At 31.0% G+C, this 25,491-nt stretch overlaps 1 protein-coding gene across 2 annotated transcripts in view; it reads left to right on the forward strand.

The window, feature by feature from the left end:
* The window catches only part of LOC123265550 (protein-tyrosine sulfotransferase), a 279,719-nt gene that overhangs the window by 237,447 nt on the left and 16,781 nt on the right, over positions 1 to 25,491 (forward strand). For both annotated transcript variants that reach the window (XM_044729352.1, XM_044729353.1), the window contains one exon: positions 7,772 to 8,013. In XM_044729352.1, coding sequence (XP_044585287.1) covers positions 7,870 to 8,013 — 144 coding nt within the window. In that variant the 5' untranslated portion in view covers positions 7,772 to 7,869. The remainder of the gene's footprint in view (positions 1 to 7,771; positions 8,014 to 25,491) is intronic.

Here is a 25,491-nt window from a genome sequence, read left to right on the forward strand (position 1 = left end):
ACAATTATGCCGTTGAATACGATTTAAATTGAAAATTTTTTGTGTTAAAATAACATTGAGTGTGTTAATTTATCGTCGAATTTCAACACAAACTTTGTGTCGACCGTATTTGACACAAAAATTGTATTGATTTCACACAATAATTTTTTACCGTGTATTTTAGCACTGATAAATTATATGGAATAGTTTATTTCCTGTGAAAGTAAATACTTGCAACAGAGATGACTATTATTCAATTTAATTAGTTGAATTAATTAATTACGTTAAATAAACGTGGATGAGGTTTCTGATTTAGAGTAGACTGTCCCACCGTTGGTTTCGATAGCCACAAAACCACACTCTGGTGACTCACTTTTCGGTATAACTCGCTGTGAGCTTTTGTAAAGGCTCTTCAATCCCCGAGCTCGGGATGTTGTGGATAACAGGCAATATACACCGGGGAATATAGAAAGCTCGAATTTATAGAGAATCACGCACTGGGTCGAAAATACTGACTGAAAATTAATATTATCATTATAATTAAGGTCAATTTGCATTAGTTCTGCTGCGTGCAAAATGAAAATATGTAATAGATTTGAGTAATTACAATTACTATTCCAGGAATCGTGTTATTGGTATGTGTAATATTATCAAATATTGACTATCAAAATATTCAATAATTCGATGCTAATTGAAGCTTTAAACTCAGAAATGCTTTTAAATAAAACTTTTAACATTTGAAAAGCTATGTTACTTATCTTTCCTATGTTTTTATAAACTCACTTGATTTATACGCTAAAGTATCTCAATACGAGGAAAGCAAGTTGTTAAACTAGCGAGTACTAAATCAAAGTTAAAAGCAATCGCAATAGCAGTTTATCACTGCCAAAGTGTTCTAGGTGACAAGTGTTATAGGAGCAGAGAACACTCCACCCTTTCCCTATAATCTGATCTATCGTCCGCAATTTATCGAGGACACTTTCAATATTCCATACTTTTGTAAATTTACAGCTCATGCTCCTATAATTAAGATTCTTGTCGGGTTATCGATATTCTCCAAAACTGAAACGAGTCTAAATTACGCGGCAAGGACTTTCTTCAAGTGTATTCATACTTTCATACTCATCATCTTTGCTTTTATTACTAGTCCTTTTCAATACTGATAGCTGAACTATCTTGAGTCAAGACAATTATTTTAAAGACAACCGGTTGTTACGCTTCGAAAATCCATTCTTGTCTTGAATTTCATCATCTTTGGGTTAGAGACTAATATCTTCAGTCAGTAACTATTGAAACTTGATTCAAGAGAACATCGTCTTCAGTCGATACAGAAAATTCTTCATCCAAGAGCAACCCTCTAAAACTAACAATGATTTCAATTTCATATAAAAACTTTGTTTTCGATTCCAAACTAGTTTCTCGATCGGAATACCGAAAAAATGTATACTATGATATAGTTTGAACAATATTTGATACTTTTTGTAAGGAGGGAAAGTGTAGAGTTACGGGAATTTTTAGTTCCACTTTCATTCTTAAAACCACTCAATCCGGGAGAAATAAATTCTTGGACAAAGTATGTGTGAATCTTGTCTGAAAACAATAAAATGCTTAATTACAGTAAAATTATGAACTAGACAATTTTCTGTTCATCCCAGATTATTGATTCATTGATTCGCAAATTAATTTCTCGAATTGAAAAAATGGATTATCTCGAAAAAAGAGTGAAATATTTTTTTTGAATCAAGAAGTTTCTGTACAGTAAATTTTTGAGTTTTGAACACGATTAACATGGTCAACTAAACTATTATAGATTGCACTAATAGAAAAAAATTTTTAGGTAGATTTTTTTAGAAATCTAACTATTGCATTAGTCCTCATTGTGAAATTTTCAACTGATTTTGCTATTATATGTTATAATTAGTCAAGTAAGTTCCAAAAATACCATTGGTTAAAAAATGTATATATATATGTAATATAACCGACCTTGTCATCAGGATATCTGCAAAAGTTTTCGACCGATCTTGATGAAACTTGGTACGCATGTTCTTTGGGTAATTACCTTGAACGAGTTCAAAGATGAGCAAAATCGGTCAATTAGTTTAGAAATGGCGGCTATTTAAAATTTTCATAATAGTGAAAATCACGTTTTCGGTTACTTTATTGATATATAACTTTTGATTGAAAAGAGATAGCTAATTTTTGGAAAATTCATAGGATAGCTCATAAAATTGCCTTCAGTTTAACGTATATAAAATTGACTTTTTGTCCATTTTCAGTTATTTTATCGAAGTTAAGAGGTATATTGAACCATTTTTAGGCAATGTGTAGTACATCTGACTTATGAATGTTATTCTATCAAGAATTTGGTACACAATTTCCTTAGACAATTACTCACATGATTCCTAGGATAGACAAAATCAATAAATTAGGTTTGAAGTAGTAGCATTTAAAAATTGACAAAATAGTGAAAATCACGTTTTTTTGTGGCTTCATTGATGAATAACTTTCAATTGAAATAAGATAGCTAATTTTTGAAAAATTCATGTGAGAGCTCATAACATTGCCGTTGATTTGATGTACATAACATATATCAAATGAAATCTACCTTCCATTTCGGGTGAGGCCGAATGGCATTTTTTTAGTATTTAAAAACGATTTCTTAATTTTTTACGAATGATTATTATCTTAATGATTATTATTATTATTATTCTTAAATATTTCTTAAATATTTTTTTTTGTATCAAACAAGCATTTTTTATTATTTCAAAAATTATTTTTCAACAATTAATGAATCATTTGTTATTATTTATTAGCAATTTTTTTATAGTTAATAATTAATTAATTATACATTCCAGTAATGCTTTCATTTTTTCATTTTCATATCACATAAATCACAGTTTGACAAAAAAAAATTTCAAAAAACAGTGAGAAAAACAGTGAGAAAAATTCTGCAAGTACAAAGATTGAGATATTCTGTAACGTTTAACCTACAATGTAAATTGGCAGGGAGTTAAAAGTCTAGCTACTCAGCCACACATATTCATATGTATATAGGTAAAGTTTTTACTAATACATAGACATAACTACAGGCTGGTGTGCAGCCATCTACCAACTGATTCTTCAAATAAATCTTTTTCGGTGGTAACAGATATTTTTCTCAATTATTATAAGGCTTTGTTAGTATTTAAAATATTCATTCAATATAAAGTAGTAACTTATTTTATTATTATAATTTCATTTTACACAATAAGAAATATTTTTAGTTCAGCATTAACCGGTAAAAATAAAAAAAATCGATACAGTAATTGTGAATTTATTTCTTGCGGTTGATTTTTTGTCATCAGTCTTGATATAGTGAAAATGATCATCAGCAAAGTACACATTGATGATGAAATAAAACGTGTAAATCCTCGGGTAAGTTAAAAGATTGAAAGAAACATACTGAAGTTGAAAAGGCATCAAAACGGGAGCTAACGAAACGAACAAAAGACTTTGAAGAGACAAAAGAAAAACAAGATATGAAGAGATGGAAAACTAGAAAGGTGTAGGAAGTGGATGGAAGAGGGTGGTGAAGAGGTCCAACAAAGCCAACACAAAGATGATGAAAATCCGAAGCAAAAGCGTAGGAAGCTACACACACGTTCCTCTAGGGGTAGTGGCAATATGTGGTGATTGTCCTCATCTTTCATCGTGTATGGCGCTCGTGGGTTACGAAAATGAGGAGTGGGTTCGCTACTCTAGAGGATGTTCCAAGAGTAACTGAAGAATCCGGATGAAAACTGCCGCTGAAAGCTTACACTGGAAAATAGATACAAAACTCGAGGGTTAACGCCTCTCCACCCTCCCTCGTTTCATCTGTCGTCCATTGCACCAGTGACATGATAAATAGCTCACACAGACCAACGGCAAACACAAAAAAATTAATAATATATATTTCCGTCATATAATTCAGTTAACCGATAGGAAATAACTATTTTTGATTTATACTTGCAGCAAAAAATAAAATCGATTTCACAGTAAATTTATTTTAGTTGGATTCAAAATAGATTAAAAAATTCCATAAAAAATGTTTTTCTTCATTTTTGAAGTCTTGATAGTGTTTTTTAATTTGATAAAAATTCTTATAATTGCCAATTAATGGTGGTTTTATCTTGAGAAACTATTTTTTTCTAGAAAAATGTCCAGAAAATAGTTATTTTCGATACGTATGCACAAAGGTAGGTATTCTCAACAAAACCGAGTATGTTATTATACGATCGAACGAAGCGAGACTGGATATTACTTACAAGGTTTTATTGAGAATGTATCCATAACCTCTGACAAGTGTCATCACTTCAAGTTTATTACCAAAATGCCAACCTTTGCGGATTTGTATCGAACAAAATTTTTTGTAATATCAACGGCAAAACTCGGATTTGAGAGGATGCAAATGAAATTTTATTCATTCATGAATAAATTCAATAACTTTATTAATATCTGAAATTCAATAAATTCAATTACTTTTCATTAAAATTGAATGTTATGTTAGTACAGTTATTAAAGTTTAAACAAATATTTTTAAGCGGATATTAAAATCTTGTCAATAAAAATAAAACCGTCATACGTAAATAAATGACAAACTAAAATATAAGTGAAAATTATTTACTTTTAATTTGTAAAAAGTGCTCAATTTTTCATTTCTTTTTATCACCTAAATTTTTATTGAAATCTGATCTTTACTTTTGGTAAAATAAAATAAAAACTGTAATTTCCCATAAGACTTAATTAATTAATTAATTCATGTTTACCCGTAAAACTTAAAAAGGTCAATATTTTTTTACTGATTCTCTTGAGTTTTTCAAAAATTTATTACACAGAAAAAAAAATTTACTTGAATCAAGTCAATAATTTTGAAGAATTTCATTTTCTCCGTTTCAGTTAAAAAATTCTTAAATAAAGAAATTTTTTCTTCGTTTAAGTAAATTTTACTTGATTCAAGAATTTTTCGTCTTGATTTAAAACAATGAACTTCTTCAAAATTATTTTCTTGATTCAAGAATTGTTTTCTTAATTCAAGTTATAGTATATTACACTATTAGGGCAGAAAGTTTGAGATTTCTGCACTGCGCGCCATCACGGCGCGCAGTTCAGAGCTCTCTCAAACTTCTGCCCGTGTCGTGTATACTATTTTTCTTTATAGCCGGTTGAAAGTACGTAATATATTTAATGTACTGCATCGAAAAAAAATTAGAAAAACGGTTCATCCTAAAGGCGATCCCTGCAACTTCCCGCTAATTCCATTCCTGGGCGCTTAAAATTGTACTTATGATATTTTTGAGATTTTTGAGCTCAAAATATAATTTATGTGATATTTTGAGCTCGCTGAGTTCGAAGAAATAATATTTCTATGCATTTGAGCTCTCCCAGCTCAAAAGTCTGATAGAAGTTTCATAGAACACTATTTTTGGAATTTTCAAACCGCAATAACTTTTGAATGGATCAACCAATTTTCACGCGGTTGGCGGCATTCGACGCAGTTTTATTATCCTCATAAGTTATTTTCAGGTTTTAATTGATCGAACCAAAAATATCGGAGTAATCCCGAAAAAACACTTTTTTCGGTTTTCTTTCGTTCACGATATCCCTTGAACGAATTAACTGATTTCGACCAGCTTGGTGGCGATCGACGTGGTTTTTCAAGCTTAAAGGCGAAATAGTTTTTGAAGTTGATCGATAAGCCATTTAAAAGTTATTCCAAAAAAACCACTTTCAAAAAAAATTTTTTTCTTATTTTTCAAAATTTCTCAAAATCTATCGGTCCGAATCGGTTCAAATTCTCAGGAAATCTAAATTTGAGGGAACTTTTTAGAACGCCTTTTAGTAGATTCCGATCGGTTTAGTCGTTCAAAAGTTATAAGCGAGTCACATAGTCACGTAGTCACACACACACACACACACACACACACACACACACACACACACACACACACACACACACACACACACACACACACACACACACACACACACGCACGCACATACATACAGACATAGTGACAACATCGCGGGGGTAGTCAGGGAAGCTTCCTATGACCTTAAAACGTCGAGATCTGATGAAAACTCGATTTTTGCAAAACGGGGTGAAAACAATAACTTCCTGATTTTTGAAAATCTTCAATTTTTTTAGCGGGAAGTTAAAAATTGATGCCTGCTCCCAACATTCGCGGCACGAGCGAAGCGAGGGGGGGGGGGGCAGACATCAAATAAAAAAAAGTTAATGTAAAATCAAATAAAAAATAATTAACAAACATTTTTTTTGAAAAATTTTTAGATTAAATAAAACTGAAATTTCTTGAATTCAACAAACATAATAAAGATTATTCTCGGTTGAAAATAAAAAAAACGAACATATCTGAAAATTAACAATAATTAATAAAAATCAAATTAGATTGTTGTTACTGCGTACAAATAATTAATTAATTAAATAAAGTTAATCCATTTTACACACATCACTGTCAAACTGAATCTCAATACGGTACAACCTGGTTATAAGTTACATCGGATGATCTACTCACTCTTACGGCAGTTATATTTTTATCTATATATGAAATATTTCATGTAAGTAGAAGAAAGAAAGAAATATCAGAAATATAACCAAGTTGTATTGTACCATCAATCGTAAATGATCAGCGTAAACAAAACATAGTTAGTAACAAATGACTAATGACAGTCGCGGTAACGAAAGCATTTTATGCTCTCGCTGTTATAGAGGGCGAATGTTTAGCTTTACCAATGCACGAATCTTAAAGCCATATTAAAGCAAATTTTAAGGGAGTTGGGAAAGAACGGATGGGGGAAAGGGGGGGACCTACTCAGTGGGAATTTTTCCGTAATTGAAAAAATAATCAGACAGCCCAGACTGGGAATCGAACCCAGATCTCTCGGTTACGCGCCAAGGGCTCTACCAGTTAAGCTATCCGAGACAAGTACTGACTACTTTATTCAGTCACGTATATAAGATAACTTTCTGCCTTGAAATAGGTGTAAAAGATGCGTACTTTCGACCGAGGTATAAAGAAAATTTTTTTTCAGTGTAGGATTACTATCTTACTATAATTTACTAATATATCAAATTTCATGAAATTCTGAACGATAAATTTCTAAACCAAGATACTATCTCAAGAAAAATTTTTTTTTTTAGGCAAGGCAAAGCCTTCTACATTCTTAATTCTTAATTTATCTACAAAGAACAAATGTTCTCTATGAACTGCCGTACATAGAAGCATACTTTTTCTTTAACGACTTTGCTGTGACAATAATCTTAAATTTATGGTGTTAGCAGTCGTAAAACCGTAAAGCTCATGCTCGCAGTTGATATTATAACACCGTTGCTGAGAATATATGTACCGTGTCACGGTTGATAGTATACCGGCAGTTATTCTCAAACGAACTACGAGTTCCCGGGAGTTAAAATTTGCATGAGATTTGAATCACTGAGAGAACTCATGTGGGGATTCCGCGTTGCTTATATCTGATCTGTTAAAAGATGTATCCTTTTTGTGATGAATAAACAATAATTTTCGACTTTTTGCTTTCTCTGGCTCTACGCTGCGGAAATGCTAAGCCACCTTTTAAATCCAAACACACTTTTACCCGACTGATGAAAACTAACCGGATATGTATTAAAATGAAAAAACTCCATATTTTTCTGTTACAATTTATTACCAAAAATCAATTGAATAATAACTGTTAAATTATAGACTATAATTATTAAATAAAGTGGTGAATAATGTAATGAAAATAATTGTTTCAGGTGAGATGACTCAGAGTTACCGATAAATCGAATCAATCCAGGGTAATTTCGTGGCATGAAAACCATTTGAAGGTGTGGTTAGATTAATATAGACCGATATGTCACTACTACTAACACGAGGAGGCCGCAAGGCTTCTATTCTTTGTTTTTGTGTTCTTCTATTTTTATTTGCGCTCTACGAGCTTGGAATTATATGCGGGAGTAATAAAGATCAAATTTCGTCTATGATGGTACCAAAAGAGGTGAGTTTTTTTTTATTTACATTTATAATTTTATTAACAGAAAATTTTTTACTTTGCGCTTGTACATAGCGGGCAGTTCTAAGTATACTGCAGAGTCAACCGTTTTTCAGATTTTTACTGATAAATTTTACGTAAAAAAAATTTCATGAATAGAAATAGATTTTACATTGTTTTAACCTATATGAATAATATTCACAACTTTTTTCAAGCAAACTAATTTTTCAAATACCTCAATTTTTCGATGGAAAAAAATATTGACGATGGAAAATAAAAAATTGATAACACTGAAATTTTTTTCAATTTGTTGACCTTTACGAATAAGAGAATAGACATCGTAAATCCACCGTGAAATAGAAACATTTGAAAATTTTCGTTCTACGATTTGATAAAAAAACGCGGCAATAAACAAATCTTGACAACAACAGTAGGTTTGCAATGAAATTGGCAACGACATACAAGACTTTCAACATTGGCAATAATACTCGAGATTTTTATCCATCGACCTGCAAAGGTTTCCAAATAGGGTAGTTTTCCGAAGAATTGTCATCTCTTAGCCTTGTAAGGTCAACAGTAATTCCAATCGGTCGACTATCCACTTAAACATAAAGTATACTACCGCTCAGTATGTATATATATATATATATATATATATATATATATATATATATATATATATATGTATATTTCCGATATTTCCCTTAGTTTATCTGTTGGTCTGACCTAAACTCCATTTTTACTACTCTGAAATATAAAATACCTCATCGGTTCTTCGTAATTCTTTCTTTGTTTTCATTTTATTCAAATTAAAATCAATATTTGCCTGATTTGAATACCGACAAAAAAAGGACCAGGAGCTTGTTCAAATTTCACTATTTTTCTTGAATTTTTCGAGCGGTAATTAAATTTTTATTTATTTTATTTTATTAAATTTCAATTAAATTATTTTCAGTTGATTTTATCTTAAATAAACTTAAATTTTTTAGATTTTATGAAATACTCTTACCGCTCAAGTTAAACGTCGGTGAAGAATGAAATTTACTTTAGACATTATCGGAGGAACAGAGTTCGCGTCCTAACGCCGTCAAAATTTGCCGAATTTTTTTTCTTGGCCTGAATGTGTTTTTTTTTTCGTGTAAAATATTTTGAAGTTATCAAGCTTTAAATTCATTGTAACCCGAGCTGAATTATACATAAAAATAGTAAAAACTAAAAACTCGGGGTGGAGTATATGAGTGGCACTTTGAGTCTTAGAACAAGTAGGCACTACGCGCCTCTTTGTCGGGAAAGAAAGATAGACTATTAACCGGCTCACCCTGCTGTAAAGTTCTCTACTCCCACTGAGAGGGTTAAACGTGAGGTCAGGAGAGCGACGATATTAATAGCAAAAAGAGAGCACTAAAAAATTATTACATGTTGAAGAAAAAAAATAGCGGCTATTTGAATCCTCTCTGTTAAAAAACTCCGCGATAAAATTACCGAGATAAGACTTAATTAGCCTCACCTTAAACTTTTTGAGCTAGGAAAATTCCCTCGGGTGTTTTATAAACCCCCGCTGGCGTCAATTATCGTTCTGATCAATTATAACCAACTTTCTTCGCTTTAATCTGCTTTTCTTTACTAGTTTTCTGTTGAGAACTTTTTGATAAGATTAACTTCTTCTGAAAAATGGCGGCTCTACTTTCAACACTGACATTTTTCATTAAAAATTTTCTAAAAAATTTAATATTATTTGTCAATCTTAGCAATGTTAATTTTTTTCCGTCAACAATTTAAAAAGAAAAAAAAATTAACTGTTCCAGAAAATCTGGAGAAAATGAATATATTCGATGTACACTGATAGAAGAATTTAGTACGGAGTACTAAACTGATTTAGTAACAAAATTTTTAGTCATTTATTTGGGAGAAAAAAATATTTTTTACCAATCAATATTATTTGTTACAGTTTAATAAATCATTTTTTTAATCTAAATAAATTATATTAATATAAACAATGGCTTATTACATAGAAATAAATATTTGTTTCCACCAAATAATATTTAGTAGTAGGTACTAAATATTTATTTGGTAAGTATTGTTGGTAAATGGCTATGCTTTAATTCCAATGTGATATATAAGCCATTCACTGACTCAGATTATTTTATTCAGCTCGATTTTGGAAGATTTATCAAACCTTGGAAAACACATATACTCCTAAATGGCTTATATGTCACTAGCTGTTACCCGCCCGCTCCGCTGGGCGCTTTATAGAATTGTATATTTAGATCTAGATTTGAAATTTAATTGGAAGATTGTTTTGACTTGCACAGATTCCAAATTCCATCAAATTGGTCAGTATATTTTGTCCACATGATTATTCTAGCTAAAATTCATCGTAACTTTCAATGTGCAATCACTATAACATTCCCGTGGCTTTCTTCCAAAAATGAATATTAATTGACTCGAAGAAAAAAAATTTCAAATGAGCATTGTAAGTTTTAGTTAAAGTAATTGCAGGTCTCATAAGTGAAGTTGAAATCTGCCTAGCTTAAATTGTGACGAATTTCGCTGTTAATTAAAATTTCTTCCGTAACATCAATTATACATAGAAAATTATTTGTACTTGTTTTTTACGAATTTTCTTCAAATGAGTAGCCAAATTTTTTTTCTATATCTCATGTGTTTAGAAAATGCAATGCTTTTAATCTGTTACATTTTCGCGATCCCGTAATAAGAACAATTCATCGGTTATGTGATCAGCAAAAAAAAATGTGTGTAAAATTCTTAGTCGACTTTTTTGCCGCTGCCAAAGAGACGATTGTTGTAAGAAAATATCACTATTAAGAAAGAAAAATATTTAAATCCGTTGACCTTGGAGGCCATCCCGGTATTTGCCTGTTTCTCTTCAGATTCTATCAAATTTTATATTTGTAGGAACTGTATTTAAAGAATATGAATTTTTTGACAATTATTACTCCTGCACTTCTATGTGGGGGAGGAATTTCGTAAGATTCTATTCGAGATAATTTCTACATTATAAATAAAAGATTTCAACAAAACTTCGAGTCTATAAAAACTATCGATTGGAAATGAGAAATTTTCATTGTTAACGCCCCCACCATCCCTTTTGGGGTTAGAATTCGAGAAAATCCATTCTCAGCTGAACTTGACATCGTACATGAAGATTCCTACCAAATTTAGAATCTGCAGGAGTTACAGTTTGGAAATTAAAATTTTAGATTTTAACACCCACCCCCGCAATCCCTATCGGAAGTAGAATTTTTTGGGATCCGTTTTGAGATGATCTCATGACAAATGAAAGATTCCTACCTAATTTCAAGTTTGTAGAAGTTACAGTTTGGAAATGGAAATTTGAAATTCTAACACCCACCCCCGCAATCCCTGTCGGAAGTAGAATTTATTGAAATCCGTTTTGAGATGATCTCTACATGACAAATAAAAGATTCCTACCAAATTTACGCCTTTTAGAAGCTATATTTTGGAAATTAAGATTTTTTTTTGTCAACACCCACCCCCGCAATCCTTATTGGGGGTGATTCGTCGTAAAATCCGCTCTTAGATTATTTCTACATCACATAGAAGATTCTTACCAAATTTGGAGTCTATAAGAGCTATAGCTTGGAAATTAAAAATTTTAATTGTTAACATCCACCCCCGCAAACTCCTGTGAGGTATCTTAAAATTCGTTTGTATATTATTTCTACATCTCTTAGAAAAAATTCCTACCTAATTGGAGTCTGTAGGAGCTATAGCTTGAAAATTAAAAATTGTCATTATTAATACCCACCCCCACAATCCGTATTGGGAGTAGGCTGTCATTAAATCCACTCTTGAATCATTTATACATCACATAGAGCAGATTCTTACCAAATTTGGAGCCTATAGGAGCTACAGCTCGGAAATTTAAAATTTTCATTATTAACACCCACCCCCGCAACCCCTTGTGGAGTAGGATATCGTTAAATTCGTTTATAAATTATTTTTACATCACTTACAAAAAATTCATACAAAATTAGGATTCTCTAGGAGCTATAGCTCGGAAATTTTTAATTTTCATTGTTAACGCCCACCCCCGAAATCCATATTGGGAGTAGATTGTCATAAAATCCGCTCTTAGATCATTTCTACATCACATATAGGAGATTCCTGCCAAATTTGGAGTCAATCACACAAGGAGCTATAGTTTAAAAATGGGAATTTTCCATTGTCAACGCCCCCGCAACCCCCCTTGTAGGTGGAATTTCGTAAAATCCGTTCTTAGCTGACCTTTACACGGCAAAAGGAATATTCTTACCAAATTTCAAGTCTCTACGCTTTATGGTTTCAGAGATATCGTGATGAGTCAATATATAGGAGGAAATCTCTTATATATATATATATATATATATATATATATATATATATATATATATATATATATATATATATATATATATATATATATATATATATATATATATATATATATAGATAAAGTTATTCCAATAAAATAATTTAACATATTATCGATCAGAGACTACTCATTAATTCAAACAAAATTATACATTATATTATCTGACGCACTATTATGACATTTATTACCATCACAAAATCGATGCTGCTTTAATTGAATTATTATATAAGTAAGTTCAATCGCAAAATTTTGATTACAATATTAATCTACACGGAAAGAAAATTATGGGAACTATTCCTATACCATTATGGGAATGGTTCCCATAATGCTATAGGAATAATTTCTATACTTTTATAGAAACTATTCCTATCTTATTATGGGAACTAATCCCATAATATTATGAAAACTATTCCTATAATATTATGGGAATGGTTCCCATAATGCTACAGGAATCATTCTTATACTATTATAGGAATGGTTTCCATAAATTATGAGAACCATTCCCATAATAGTATAGGAATGGTTCCCACAACATATAGGTTGAGAGACCTTTCATTTGAGTACCCACATCGATTTTTCATATATTTTATATATTTATATATATTATATATATATGTATATATGAAAAATATATCAAAATGCATGTGAGTACTCAAATGAAAGCTTTTGATGAGTGTAACATCAACACGAGCTTATATTTTTAAAAATATCAATAATTAAGAAATTACCTTGTATCTTGTGAATTATTGACATTTTTAAAGATATAAACTCATCCTGACATTATACTCATCAAGACCTTTCATGTGAGTACCCACATCAATTTTTCATATATTTTATATATTTATATATATTATATTAGGGTGTTTCAAAAAAAGACGAATTTTTTTTTTTTCTTTTGGTGTCTAAAAATTGATAGTATACCTAAAAACAAAAATTTTGGCGCCCATGTGAGCTCTTAATATCAATAGTAAGATTTGCCTGTATCCATTTCTTTATTTTCCATTTAAATAACACGGGAAAAATTTTTTTTAATTTTTTAATTTTTATTACTTTGGAACGGTTCATCGTAACAACAATCTGAAAAATGATATTTGTAGGAAATTTTACGCTCTACAAAAAACGTCTGAAGACCAAAGTTCCTCAGATTAACGGCTTCAAAGATATCCGCGGTCAAAGATAACACTAATAAAAAATTTATAATATTTTCCAATAAAACTACAAAAAAAATATCATATGCTATATTTTTATTATTTTTTATGTTAAATTACTTCAATTCCGTTAACCTGAGACTGTAAACTTTTTTTTTTACTAATTAATTCAATACTTAACTCACGAAATGCACTAATATATAAATATAAACGTTAAAAATATCTTATAACTGATTTTCTGGTCTCTTTTATAACAAATTTATTTTTTACTAAATATTAAGAAATTTAATTGAACAATTAATTCTTCATAACAAAAACTATATTTACAACTTGTTACAACAATTTTTCAACTTGAAAATATTACAGTTTTATAAAATTACTTTTATTGCAATTAGGATATTGTTTTCTATGTTCTGTCACTACTTGCAACAAATATTGAAGCTGTTCTTCATCTTTCGTTAAGCATCGATTATACTGCTCTATCAATGCCACGCCGCGTTCTGCTACATCATTCACAACTTGAAGTTTCCCGAAATACTCCAAGTTTTCTAAGAAATTCGGATTCTGAGGCCACAAAGTAACATCCTCATCAATGAACTCATACGACAAATCAAACGATTCAAATATATTAATCGATCTCATAGACATAAATTGACTAAGATCTTTATTTAATAATGACTCTAAATTTTTCTTATCTATTATAAAGCGATTTGTTGTAGTTTCATTGGCTTTACAGTTTTTAAGAGCATGAACTATTCTTTTTTTGTTCCAACTGAAACATTTTTATCAAAGAGAGATAAAACAGACAGCTCGTTGTTTAAATACCACAAGTGATCGGCTAATTTTTGTGAGCATGTCTGTGAAAGACTATTATTAAATCTTTCATATGAAATTAATTCTTTAATCAAAGTTAAATCATTATTAGGTGCTGTTATAGCACACGGCGCAGTGAACCAAGCTTTTTAAATAGAATATTATGATAAATAAACTAAGTTCTCGTAATCCATCTATTTCCAATTTAGTAAGATGAAATTCATTTCTGAATAAAAAAATTTTTAAACTATATATTGCTTTTAGCCATCCACCTTGCATGATGGACCGCTCCAGGATGCTTAAATGTAATATTTGTGGTAGTAGTACCCAAAAATATTAATGATAATTCCAGAAGTTCACGGTAATCGTCTCGACAATGATCCATCTACAAAAAAAGTTATAAGTCAAAATGAAATTGATTATATCGCAATTTCAAAGTTGAGAAGACTAATTATTATTAACTGATGAGAGGTAAAAGTTGTAAAATATTTTACAAACGCAATTTTAATCGTTAAAGATGATTGAAAGTATAACAGTCATGTGAAACTGATTTTCAATATTTTTAATCACGACGGCAAGTTAATTAATCAGAGTAAAATTGATAATTGAGGAGCTTATTTTCAAAAGGGTATCTTTTGATTTTTGATTAATCGAGACAAAAAACTAGTTATCTTCAATTATAAATATTTGTATTGAACTTTTTTTAATTTAGCTATAAAGTGCAATCGGTTATGAAGCTGCAATTCGATTTTCATTTATAAATGTTCATAATTTTCAAAGTAATTAGTATTTAAAAGTTCAGAAAACTGGTATTTTAAAATATGAAAAGATACCCTTTTGAAAATCAGCTCCTCAATTATACTGAACTTTATACATTTTTCTTTTCCACTTTAACATCAGTTAATAATTCTTCAGCGCTGGATTAAAAAATTTTACTTCTATTTGATTATTAACGAATTTCAAAATCTCATCTTTGATTGGTGTTATTACTTCCAAAACTTTTTTGTCACAAATACCAGCCGTAAAGTTTGATTGGTCAATTTCATCCCACTTCTTTTTAAATCTCTGATAAATTGGAACGTTTGGGCCAGACGAAGCAGGCCAGTATACTTCAAATGCACTTCGAAGAACAATTTCAAAAATATGGTGTCGGCATGGCAAGTACAAAAGTTTTCTACTAAGAGCCTTTTCTACTAATACACACGCACCATTTCTGATTCCTGAAAATATAAAATGAGAATTGCTAGTGAAGTATCGATTTTTTAGAGTAATACGGAGAAATCTTTTCAATTTGAAAAAAAAAATAACTCATAACTTGGAAATTAATGGTTAATACTAAAAATCTGATTTGATTTAGCATTTAAACATTACGGTAATCAACCATGTTATATTTTTTTTATTAATAAATTATTTACCCGTATTTGACGCCGTAGTATCAGAACACAATGCTTTGATGTTGTCAGTATTAATATCCCATTGTTTTACTGTTTTAATAATAGCTGAAGCTTGGTTTTGTCCAGTCCCAGATTCTAGTTTAGGAACTCCTAACAGTTGAAATTTACCTGACGATGATAAAATAATCGGAAGCCGGTCAACTTGTTCTGTACCTGTAATATCTGATAACAGTTTTCCATCAAAATGTAGTACATAATTGTCAGTTTCCAGATTAGTCTTCAGATTTAACGCCGCTTCTTTCCGGAATTTTTCCCTTGCTCGGTGAATAGTCACATGACTAAAGTTTACGCTTGCACAATCAATGTTCAAGCAAGATAATAAAGCAGCAATAATGTAAGTCGCCATCCTACTAGTCACGTTAGCTCTATCCAAAGCCGCAGCAAGTTCTGGTGTCATTATATCAATTTTTGGAACTTGTTGTTTTGGCATTTCATCTTCATAATCAGAGATTATACGAGAAGTATTACTTTCCAAAGATTTCTGGGATAATTGAGATGGATGACTTGATATTTTATAATTAGCAACATCATCAGTCTCAACTGCACAATAATAGTTGACATTGTCGTTATCAAACTCTCCGACATTATTATTACTATCATTACCATTATTATTATAGTTTTTATCATTGCTATCAATGTTCTCTTCACTATTATTATCACTATTATTGTTATTATTATCATAATTGCTGATATCAACATCCATGTCTTCGACATCTTCTAAAATTGGTTGAGAATTATATGAAATAAAACCACGTCGACTGGAAGATTTTTGTCCCAACTGCTTTTAGTTTATTCAGAAATGCATCCACGCTAACACAAATTTTTAATTTTTTAAATATTTTTTACTAGCTTAGATAGTAGCTATTATTATGATTATTATTACTGATGGTAACTGTAACCATCAGGTTATATTAGGAATTACGATTTTGATAATAGTAGTAACTAGTTAAAATAATAATAGCTATTATTACTGATTACCATCATAATAGTAGTAGTAACCATCAGGATGGTAACTACTACAATTCAGATGGTTTACATAATTATTTAAATAATATTTACTACTATCGAATTCAGTTAATAGATTTTACCATAACTAGATAGTAATCTCTATTATAAAATTTTCTCCGTGTAGAGACTCCGGTAAATTTTACTGACATAAACTGTAAAAAGCATTACTGTCACTAATAAATGGTAATACAGCGTCCTATTGTTCCACGATTACAATACACACCGGTAATTTTTCTCATGAATTTAACAGCAAATTTTTTTCTGTGTACGTGTTCAATGTTTTATTGATTTTTCCCTTAACATTCTCATTATAAAATACGAAATGGGAGCAGAAATTATTAAAAATAATAAACTTTCCAATTATATACCAAAAATAACCCATTCAAGTAAAACAAGTAGTTTAATCATAGTGAATGGATAAAAAAAAAATGAATTATCGCGAACAGAAAAATTTTGTTTGCATAAAAGAAAAGTTACATGAGAACGAATTTGTGTTTTATTTAGCAACACTGAATTTTTAAAGCTAAGGAAATGTACGTATAAAAGGTATAATACTGTTTAAAAGGAAAGCTTTATACACGATGAAATTCCAAACGCAGTTGCTTTGACACCTTTCACTGCGACTGCAACGGTCTCCTGTTACTTCAATTTTCGTTTATCAATATTTTTTTCCACTACACTAATTTAATTAGAGTTGAAAAAAACTGTAAATATTTGTCGTGTCGGCAAAATTTAGTAAATTTTAAAAAGAAAAAAAAATATGAACATTTTTATGATTTATTATAAAAAATAAAAAAAACGAAAAATACGAGAGAAACAAACTTGAGAGTAGACCTCTCTACTCAACGAGATAAATCGCTCATTTCATTTTCAACGCGGTTTACCCGCAGACAAGTGGAGAGAAAAAAAATTCAACCAAGGAAAAAAGGAGCCTGTATGTGTGATAATTTAACGGTACAAATTACATAGTAAAATATAACGGTGACAAATGTTAATGATGAAATATTATTAGCAGCTTAGTCGTCCAAAAATTATAAAGTATAGCGCGAGATTTTTTTAAGCTCTGGAACAGACAATGGCGAAAAAGGTTTTGAAAGTTTCTTTATATTTCATGTTCAGAAGAAAGTAAGCAGATGAAGAAAAAGTATAGGCGATAAGTATTTGAAATTATCTGAAATCTAAGTACTTATAAAGTCGGAATTCCCAATTTTATTCGCTACGGAATCGATTTCCCGGATGATTAACGTTCAAACCGTAATCTTATCGTTTGTATGTATAAAGCTTGAATATATAAGCAGACACGTACACGATAAAATGGAATTTATCAAGTATGAGATAAGATAAGAATATGAATTATGCCGAGATTTTCTCTTTTAATTGACAAATTGAATAATTTTTTTTTAATTATTAATTTTTATTAATTGGCAATTGAAATAAATGAAAAATTTCACTGTTATTAACTGATTTTGTTATTGATCAGAATTATATTTTTTAACATTTCAAATTTTTTGGATTCTCGCCTTTTTAGAAACTACCAGTGGCACGCCCGACAGAGCGCCTCTGAAATAGAACAAAGAAAAAATGGCTGCGGAAGTGTTTGAGCCTCAGTTTTAAGTTTAAAATTTTTGTTATAAAAAATTGAAAGGGATTTTAACAATAATTTTTTGCAGAGTTATACTTTACGATAGCATGAACCTTTAATGAAATTGTGTTCTGAATTTGCTTTAAAATTTACTTTCAATAAATTAAGCGATGGAATTTTTGTAGAATTATGCCAAAAAATTGACCTGTAATTAATTCTTTCTAAAAAACGAAAAATACGAAACAATACGAGGAAAAGTAATTAATTAAACTACGGCTGAGAAAAGAAACATTAAAACGGAGAGTTTTATAGCGGAAAAATAATAATAATACATAAAAACTAGAACATTTGATTTGTCGAATAAAAGTTTTCTACTTTGGCATTTTGCACTCATTTCCTCGTAACTTTGTTGCCGGATATTTTAAAAAAAAGAATTGAAAAGCGAGACAGAAATAGTTGCTGAAAAAAAAGAAACCAAACGCGGGTGACTAAAAGGAAAAGGAGCGGAAGATGAGCGAGAGTAAAATAAAATAAAAAAATTAAGTGATGTATGAGTTGTAACAAGTCTAGGATTATATTGCACGTTTATACCTGCGGCACTGAAATTTGTCATACCTCAGGTCATAGTTGAATCTTTTTCTGTCTCCTCAGCCTCCGTCAGATGTCTTGTACTCCACTTTAGAAGTAAAAAACTAGTACTACATTTTTGCCATTTCAAAACATCCATAATTCATTTCACTTCACTCTATATAAGTACATTTTGTTTCGACTTATTTTTTATTCTGAACGCATACTAATTTTTTAATACAAGAACAAATTTTATAAGTAACAAAAACTAATTTTAAAAGTTATAAATACTAAAAAAAATTGATTCCTCAAACTCTGCAAAACATTAATCATATTGAATCAATTGACATTTTTATGTAAACAAAAGTGTTTCAAATGATTTATGGTCTGACTTTTCAAGTTCTTATCTCCTTGTGAATACAATCACTTTCGAAAAATTTAATTTTATAACTTCCTTTTTTCTTTCAATCTTCTCATTAGGTTTTGTGAAGAACTGTATTGCAGATCTTAGCTAAATACTGTTTATTTTATTCAATTATAATTAACTTATTTCGGCTATCAGTTAATTAAATTTGCACGCCTCATAACGCGAAGCGTTTGAGGTTGTGCTTTACGTTCAACGAACGAAAGTTGAGTCATTTTTCGAACTTCATGTGCTTCTATTATATTCATTTTGAACTTATATGATGACATTAGTACACACATCTCTATATATATTAGGGTGGCCCAAAAAAACCGAATATATTTTTTTTTTAGTCTCGAGTAAAAAAATGTTAGTTTTTGATGTTTTAAAAGCCCTCTCCAAAGGACAGCTTAAAAAAAAATTTTTAAGAGGTCGCTCCAAATTTTTTTAAATTTCAAACATCCAAAAAAATAAGTTTCTGAAAGTTACAGTTCAAAATTTAAATTTTGAAAGGTCGCTCATAATTTTTTTTTTTTTCTTTAATTAGTCATATCGCCGACTTTAACTGTTGGGAGTGGTACGGTGGGAGTTTTTTGGTTTGTAAAAATCTCAACCTACGCGGCAAACGTCAAATTTCAACCAAGATGGTTTCTGGCACCAGTTTGGGGTTCAAACCCACGCTTGGAACTTGATTAAATAAAATTATTAAATTAAAAAAAAATTATTTTTTCTATATTGTGCTTGATTTTTAGTTCATCTCGTGGTATATTTTTATCGATTATTGTACTAATTAAAAAAAAAAATGCATAGAATTTTAATTTGAATAGTAAAAGATCGCTCGAAAAAATCTAAACTAATGCACGCATAAAACAATTTTGTTGAAATAACAAAAGACGGGATAACTGAAAAATATGTTGTGGTAACAAATAAGTGTAGTTGGAACAACAAATCCATTAGGTGCATTAACAAAATGTTTCAAGTTGTACTAACAAACCAGTTTGTTAAATCACAAAATCAATTTGTTGCTCCTAACAAAATCATTCTGTTGCTATCACAAAATGACTTTGTTGTTGCAACGAAATGATTTTGTTGCTGTTACAATGTGATTTTGTTGCAATAACAAAACTAATTTGTTGCCAAAATATTTTCCAAATCAGCTATATAGCTGATTACAGCGTATTTTTAAATGTATTCTTATAAAATTTACTGTAACAAATTTATTTGTTATTGCAACAAATTCTCATTGTTATTATTACAAATTCTCTCTATTACTTCAACAAATTGTCTTTGTTACTCCAACAAATCCTCTTTGTTATTTTAATAAAATAATTTTGCTATTTCAACAAAAAAAATTGTTATACCAACTAAAGTATTTTGTCGAATCAACTTAAAGATTTTGCTGTAGTAACAAAACTTTTTTGTTGTTATAACATATCAATAACTTGTTATAACCTAAATTTTGTTATTTTAACATATAATTTGTTATCTCTGTGTTAACAAATTCATTTGTTACCATAACATATCTTAGGTTATCTTAACAAAATTTTTTTCTGCGTGTGCACTAATAAATTGAAAAAAACTATGAGCAACTTTTCAAAATTTAAATTTTGAACTGAAATTTTCAGAAACTTATTTTTTTTAGTGTATAAAATTATACCGTAACGAGAAAAAAAATTAAAAAAAAAAAAAAGTTCGATTTTTGACGATTTTTGAAATTTAAAAAAATTTGAAGTGACCTCTTAAAAATTTTTTTTTAAGCTGTCTTTTGGAGAGGGTTCTTAAAACATCAAAAACTAGCATTTTTCCACTCGAGACTCAAAAAAAAAAAAATAGCCGGTTTTTTTGGGCCACCCTAATATATATATATATATATATATATATATATATATATATATATATATATATATATATATATATATATATATATATATATATACATACATACAGAAAATACCTTAATTAACACAATTGATATGACTGGCGAACGTTTATACTGTTAAATGAAAAAAAAAAAATCTGGAAAACGGTTAACCCTGCAGGCCATTCCTGAAATTTCTCGCTATGTACAAAACGCTCGAGAAATTATCTATTCCGAAGTTTTGAGCTCTTCGTGCTCGAAATTATAGTGATTATAGAGAACATACTTTTTTGAAAATTTTTAACTACGATATCTTCAAAACGAATCAATCGTTTTTTATGGAACTTGCAGATTTTCTCAAGCATAAAAATATTATTTATTATTTGTTACGTACCAAACAATTCGACATAAAATTTGGAAGTTATGTTAAAAAAACACTTTTTTGGAATTTTTTAAAATCAAATATCTCTGAAATGAATTGATCAATTTTGATGCACTTTGCAGCAATTAACGCAGTTTTTTAAGCACGAAAAGATTATTTCTTACTTACTAAACGATCTGAGAAAAAATTTTGAAGTTATATGAGAAAAATGACTTGTTCCAAATTTTTCGACAACGACATCTCACGAATCAATCAACTTATTTCTCATTTTGACTGGTCTGTCGGCGGTCGACATGGTTTTTTGATGTTAAGAGCTGATTAGTTTTTGGGATCGACCGGTAAAGTCGTTAAAAAGTTATTCCAAAAAAACCACATTTGAAAAAATTTTTTTTAGATTCTTTGGAATCTACCGACCCGAATCGGTCTAAATTGTATAACAAATTTAAAATTGGTCAAGCCCTTTTGAATGGCGCCAACCGCGATCAAATCCGTCAAGCCGTTCAATAGTTATGAAAGCGTTACACGCACACATCCACATACAGACATAGTGACATCCTCGGAAAAATCGTCGGAATCGCTTTCTAGGACCTCAAAACGTCAAAATCTGATGAAAACTCGATTTTCGAAAATCGGGGTGAAGCCAATAACTTCCCATTTTTTTTTAATATTCAATTTTCTTAGCGGAAAGTTAAAAAACGATTAAAAAGAATTTTCTATAATGAAGAAGTATCTTTTTACACGTAAAAAAATCCTGATAAATATACGCCGCGTGAATATAAGGTCCTTTACATTCACGCAGCGTGGATTTAAGGCCCTCACGTTCACGCGGCGTGGATTTATCAGAATTTTTTCACGTATGAATAGACATGTCCATGTAATGATGAGTAATTTATGTAGAAATTACTTGATAGAAATTCATTCATTATTTATAAAAATTATTACTATTTTTGTTATAGATATTGAATTTTGATTTTTTAATATTTTTTATGTAAACTTTGTACAAACTTCTTTCGTACTTATTTTACTAATAATAATTTTTATGAATAATTAGTTTGAACTTTAAACTTATGATTGGCAAATTGAAGTAAAGTTGACATTTTTTCCCTCCAACTACCCTAACATCAACCTCATTATTATTTTTTTATCGAACTAATAAAAATGCGACCTTTATCTTAAAAAAAAATTATAAGAAATAAATTTCCGCAATATTTTATCACAAATACTCTAATAAGAATTTAAAGTAACCAATTTATATGTAAAAAATAAAATTTAAATTTAATAAAAGATATTACAAAAGTGACATAAATATTCTCCATGGATTTGAATTATAAATTACTACTTAGCGCAAAATAACTCGTCTATGTCATTCGAGAGGAGACGAGTCGTAAAGATGCAAAATGTCATTGTAGCTATAGTCACAAGACACGCTATAGTTCGCAATAACGAGCCAGTAGTTAGTGTGTATATTACTTATATTGAGGAAATGCTCGACGGAAATTTACAAGCGCTTATGTGCTCTACATATGCATCTGGCATAAAATTGACGTCAAGAAGGAAAAGGTAAATTACGTACAAATTGCGTTGTCGACTTGAGAACAAAGCGCGTACCAAGGTAATTCGGTAGTAAAATCGACTTGAGTCGCGGTAAATTACCGCCTCAAGAACTGTACGTGTCGGTAATTAAACTGATATTATAATAGTACCAGTTATTACGTACTTTGCGGGTCATTAGCTTGATTTGATCGTTGATAAGATATAGTCTCCATTTGTTAATTAAATATTCACTTAATTCTTTCATTAATTTTTATTCTTAAGACTTGAAATATTTATTTCGTTAATACAAACTTAAAGCCAAAATATTTTTTTTAAACTTCAAATTAATTAAATAAATGTTTACCTTATTAATCCCGTACCACGATAAAGTGAATCGACTAAAAATCTGAAATCCAAAATATTAAACTATAAACTACAACATCTTATAAATAACTCTATCTGGTTTATCTACAATTTAAGACGAGATAAACATCACTTTTTTGAGACAATCATTAAACTGGCTTACGATTGAGTCTAAAAGACGTTACTGTCTAGCTTGTTTTTCTTTACAAACTCTTCAATGGTGGTAAACTAAAGTTTCTGAGAAATTTTTAACTTCCCGCTAAGAAAATTGAAAATTTTCAAAAATCGGGAAGTTATTGTTTTTACCCCGTTTTTCGAAAATCGAGTTTTCATCAGATCTCGACGTTTTGAGGTCCTAGGAAGCTTCCCTGACTATTCCCGCGATGGTGTCTGTATGTCTGTATGTGTGTGTGTGTGTGTGTTTTAAGGAGGGGGAATCCTTTTTACGGATTCTAGGCATAGTTGTTTGGCCTGGATATGTGGCGACTCGACGCAGTGTCATACTAAAACTCGACGCTAGCGCCCCTACCCACTAAACCCTAAACCCCTTTTCCTCTTTCCCCTAATCCCTCATGGAAACCGCCGTTAGGCATTACTTCGTGAGGGGAGGATCTAGCTACTGCTCTTTCTTCTGGTAGCTAAGGTGTTATTTTACCTTTCTTCTAGTTGTTGTCATTTGCTCTTCTTCTTTCGATGGAACGCAAGTCTATAAGGACTTCTGTTGCAAATGTGCTGATGGCGTTCCAGGAGGCTCTTGATGACAACATTGCTTCTACTATTGTCTCTGGTTGGATTTTCTTCTTTAGGATCATCTCCAGCTCATCTCGCTTTGGGTAAAATCGTGGGCACTCAAAGAAAACGTGCTCCGCGTCTTCATTGATTCCTGGGCAGGACGGGCACTCCGGTGAATCATCATGCTTGAAGCGGTGAAGATACGTCCGAAAACATCCATGTCCTGACGACAACAACTGCGTCAGATAGTAATTGACCTCGCCATGACTTCGGTTTAGCCAAACGTCGATCTTCGGTATGAGACGGTGTGTCCATCTCCCTGTTGTCGCGGCGTCCCACTGCGATTGCCATCGTGCGATGCTGTTCTGCCGTTCTTCAGCTCTGAGTTCCTCGGCACTTTGTGTGGTTGTCCTCTTTCGTTGGTAAAGGTTCCGTCTTTCCTCAGCTAGGACTCTGAGCGGCAAAGTTCCGGAAATGACACACACTGCTTCCTCTGATATTGTTCGAAAGGCGCTTGCAACTCGTAGGGCACTCATACGATATTTTGGTCTAGCTTTTCTCCATGAATCTTGCACCTCTAGTGCGTCAGCCCAAATGGATATTCCGTAGGTGAGCACCGATGTGACTACTGATGACAATAGTAGCCTCCTGCTCCCAGATATCGTATATGAGGTTGTGATGTGATTTCTCGGTCACCGACTTTTAGCTTAATTATTTCAACTTCTTTTCGGCTGGTAATAAGCACTGCTTCGGTCTTCTGCTTGGCCAGTTGTAGGTTCACTGTATCCATCCACTGGTTGATCTTCTCAAAAGTGATGTCAAACAGATGTTGAATCTCGTCGAGGTGTTTGGCGACGATCACTGCGGCAACATCATCCGCATACGCTACCAGTTTGACACATCTTGGAAGCTTCAGTCTCAGGAGCCCGTCATACATGATATTCCACAGAAGTGGACCAAGAACAGAGCCCTGTGGCACACCACCGGTTAGATCATACTCTTTCGGACCATTCTTTGTATCGTATTTCAGCACTCTATCTGTAAAATAGCTAATCACTAGTCTGCGAAGATATGTTGGCACGTTCTTCTCGTCGAGAGCTTGCATGATGCAGTCCCAATTAGCGGAATTGAAAGCATTTTTGATGTCCAAGGCAGCCACCAGGCAGTACTTCTTCGTTCCACCCTTCCATCTAGTTCCTGCGATTGCCTCTTTGGCCGTATTAACAACCAGGTTGATCGCGTCCA

The sequence above is a fragment of the Cotesia glomerata genome, linkage group LG5, assembly GCF_020080835.1.
Source record: "Cotesia glomerata isolate CgM1 linkage group LG5, MPM_Cglom_v2.3, whole genome shotgun sequence".
Lineage (NCBI taxonomy): Eukaryota > Metazoa > Arthropoda > Insecta > Hymenoptera > Braconidae > Cotesia > Cotesia glomerata.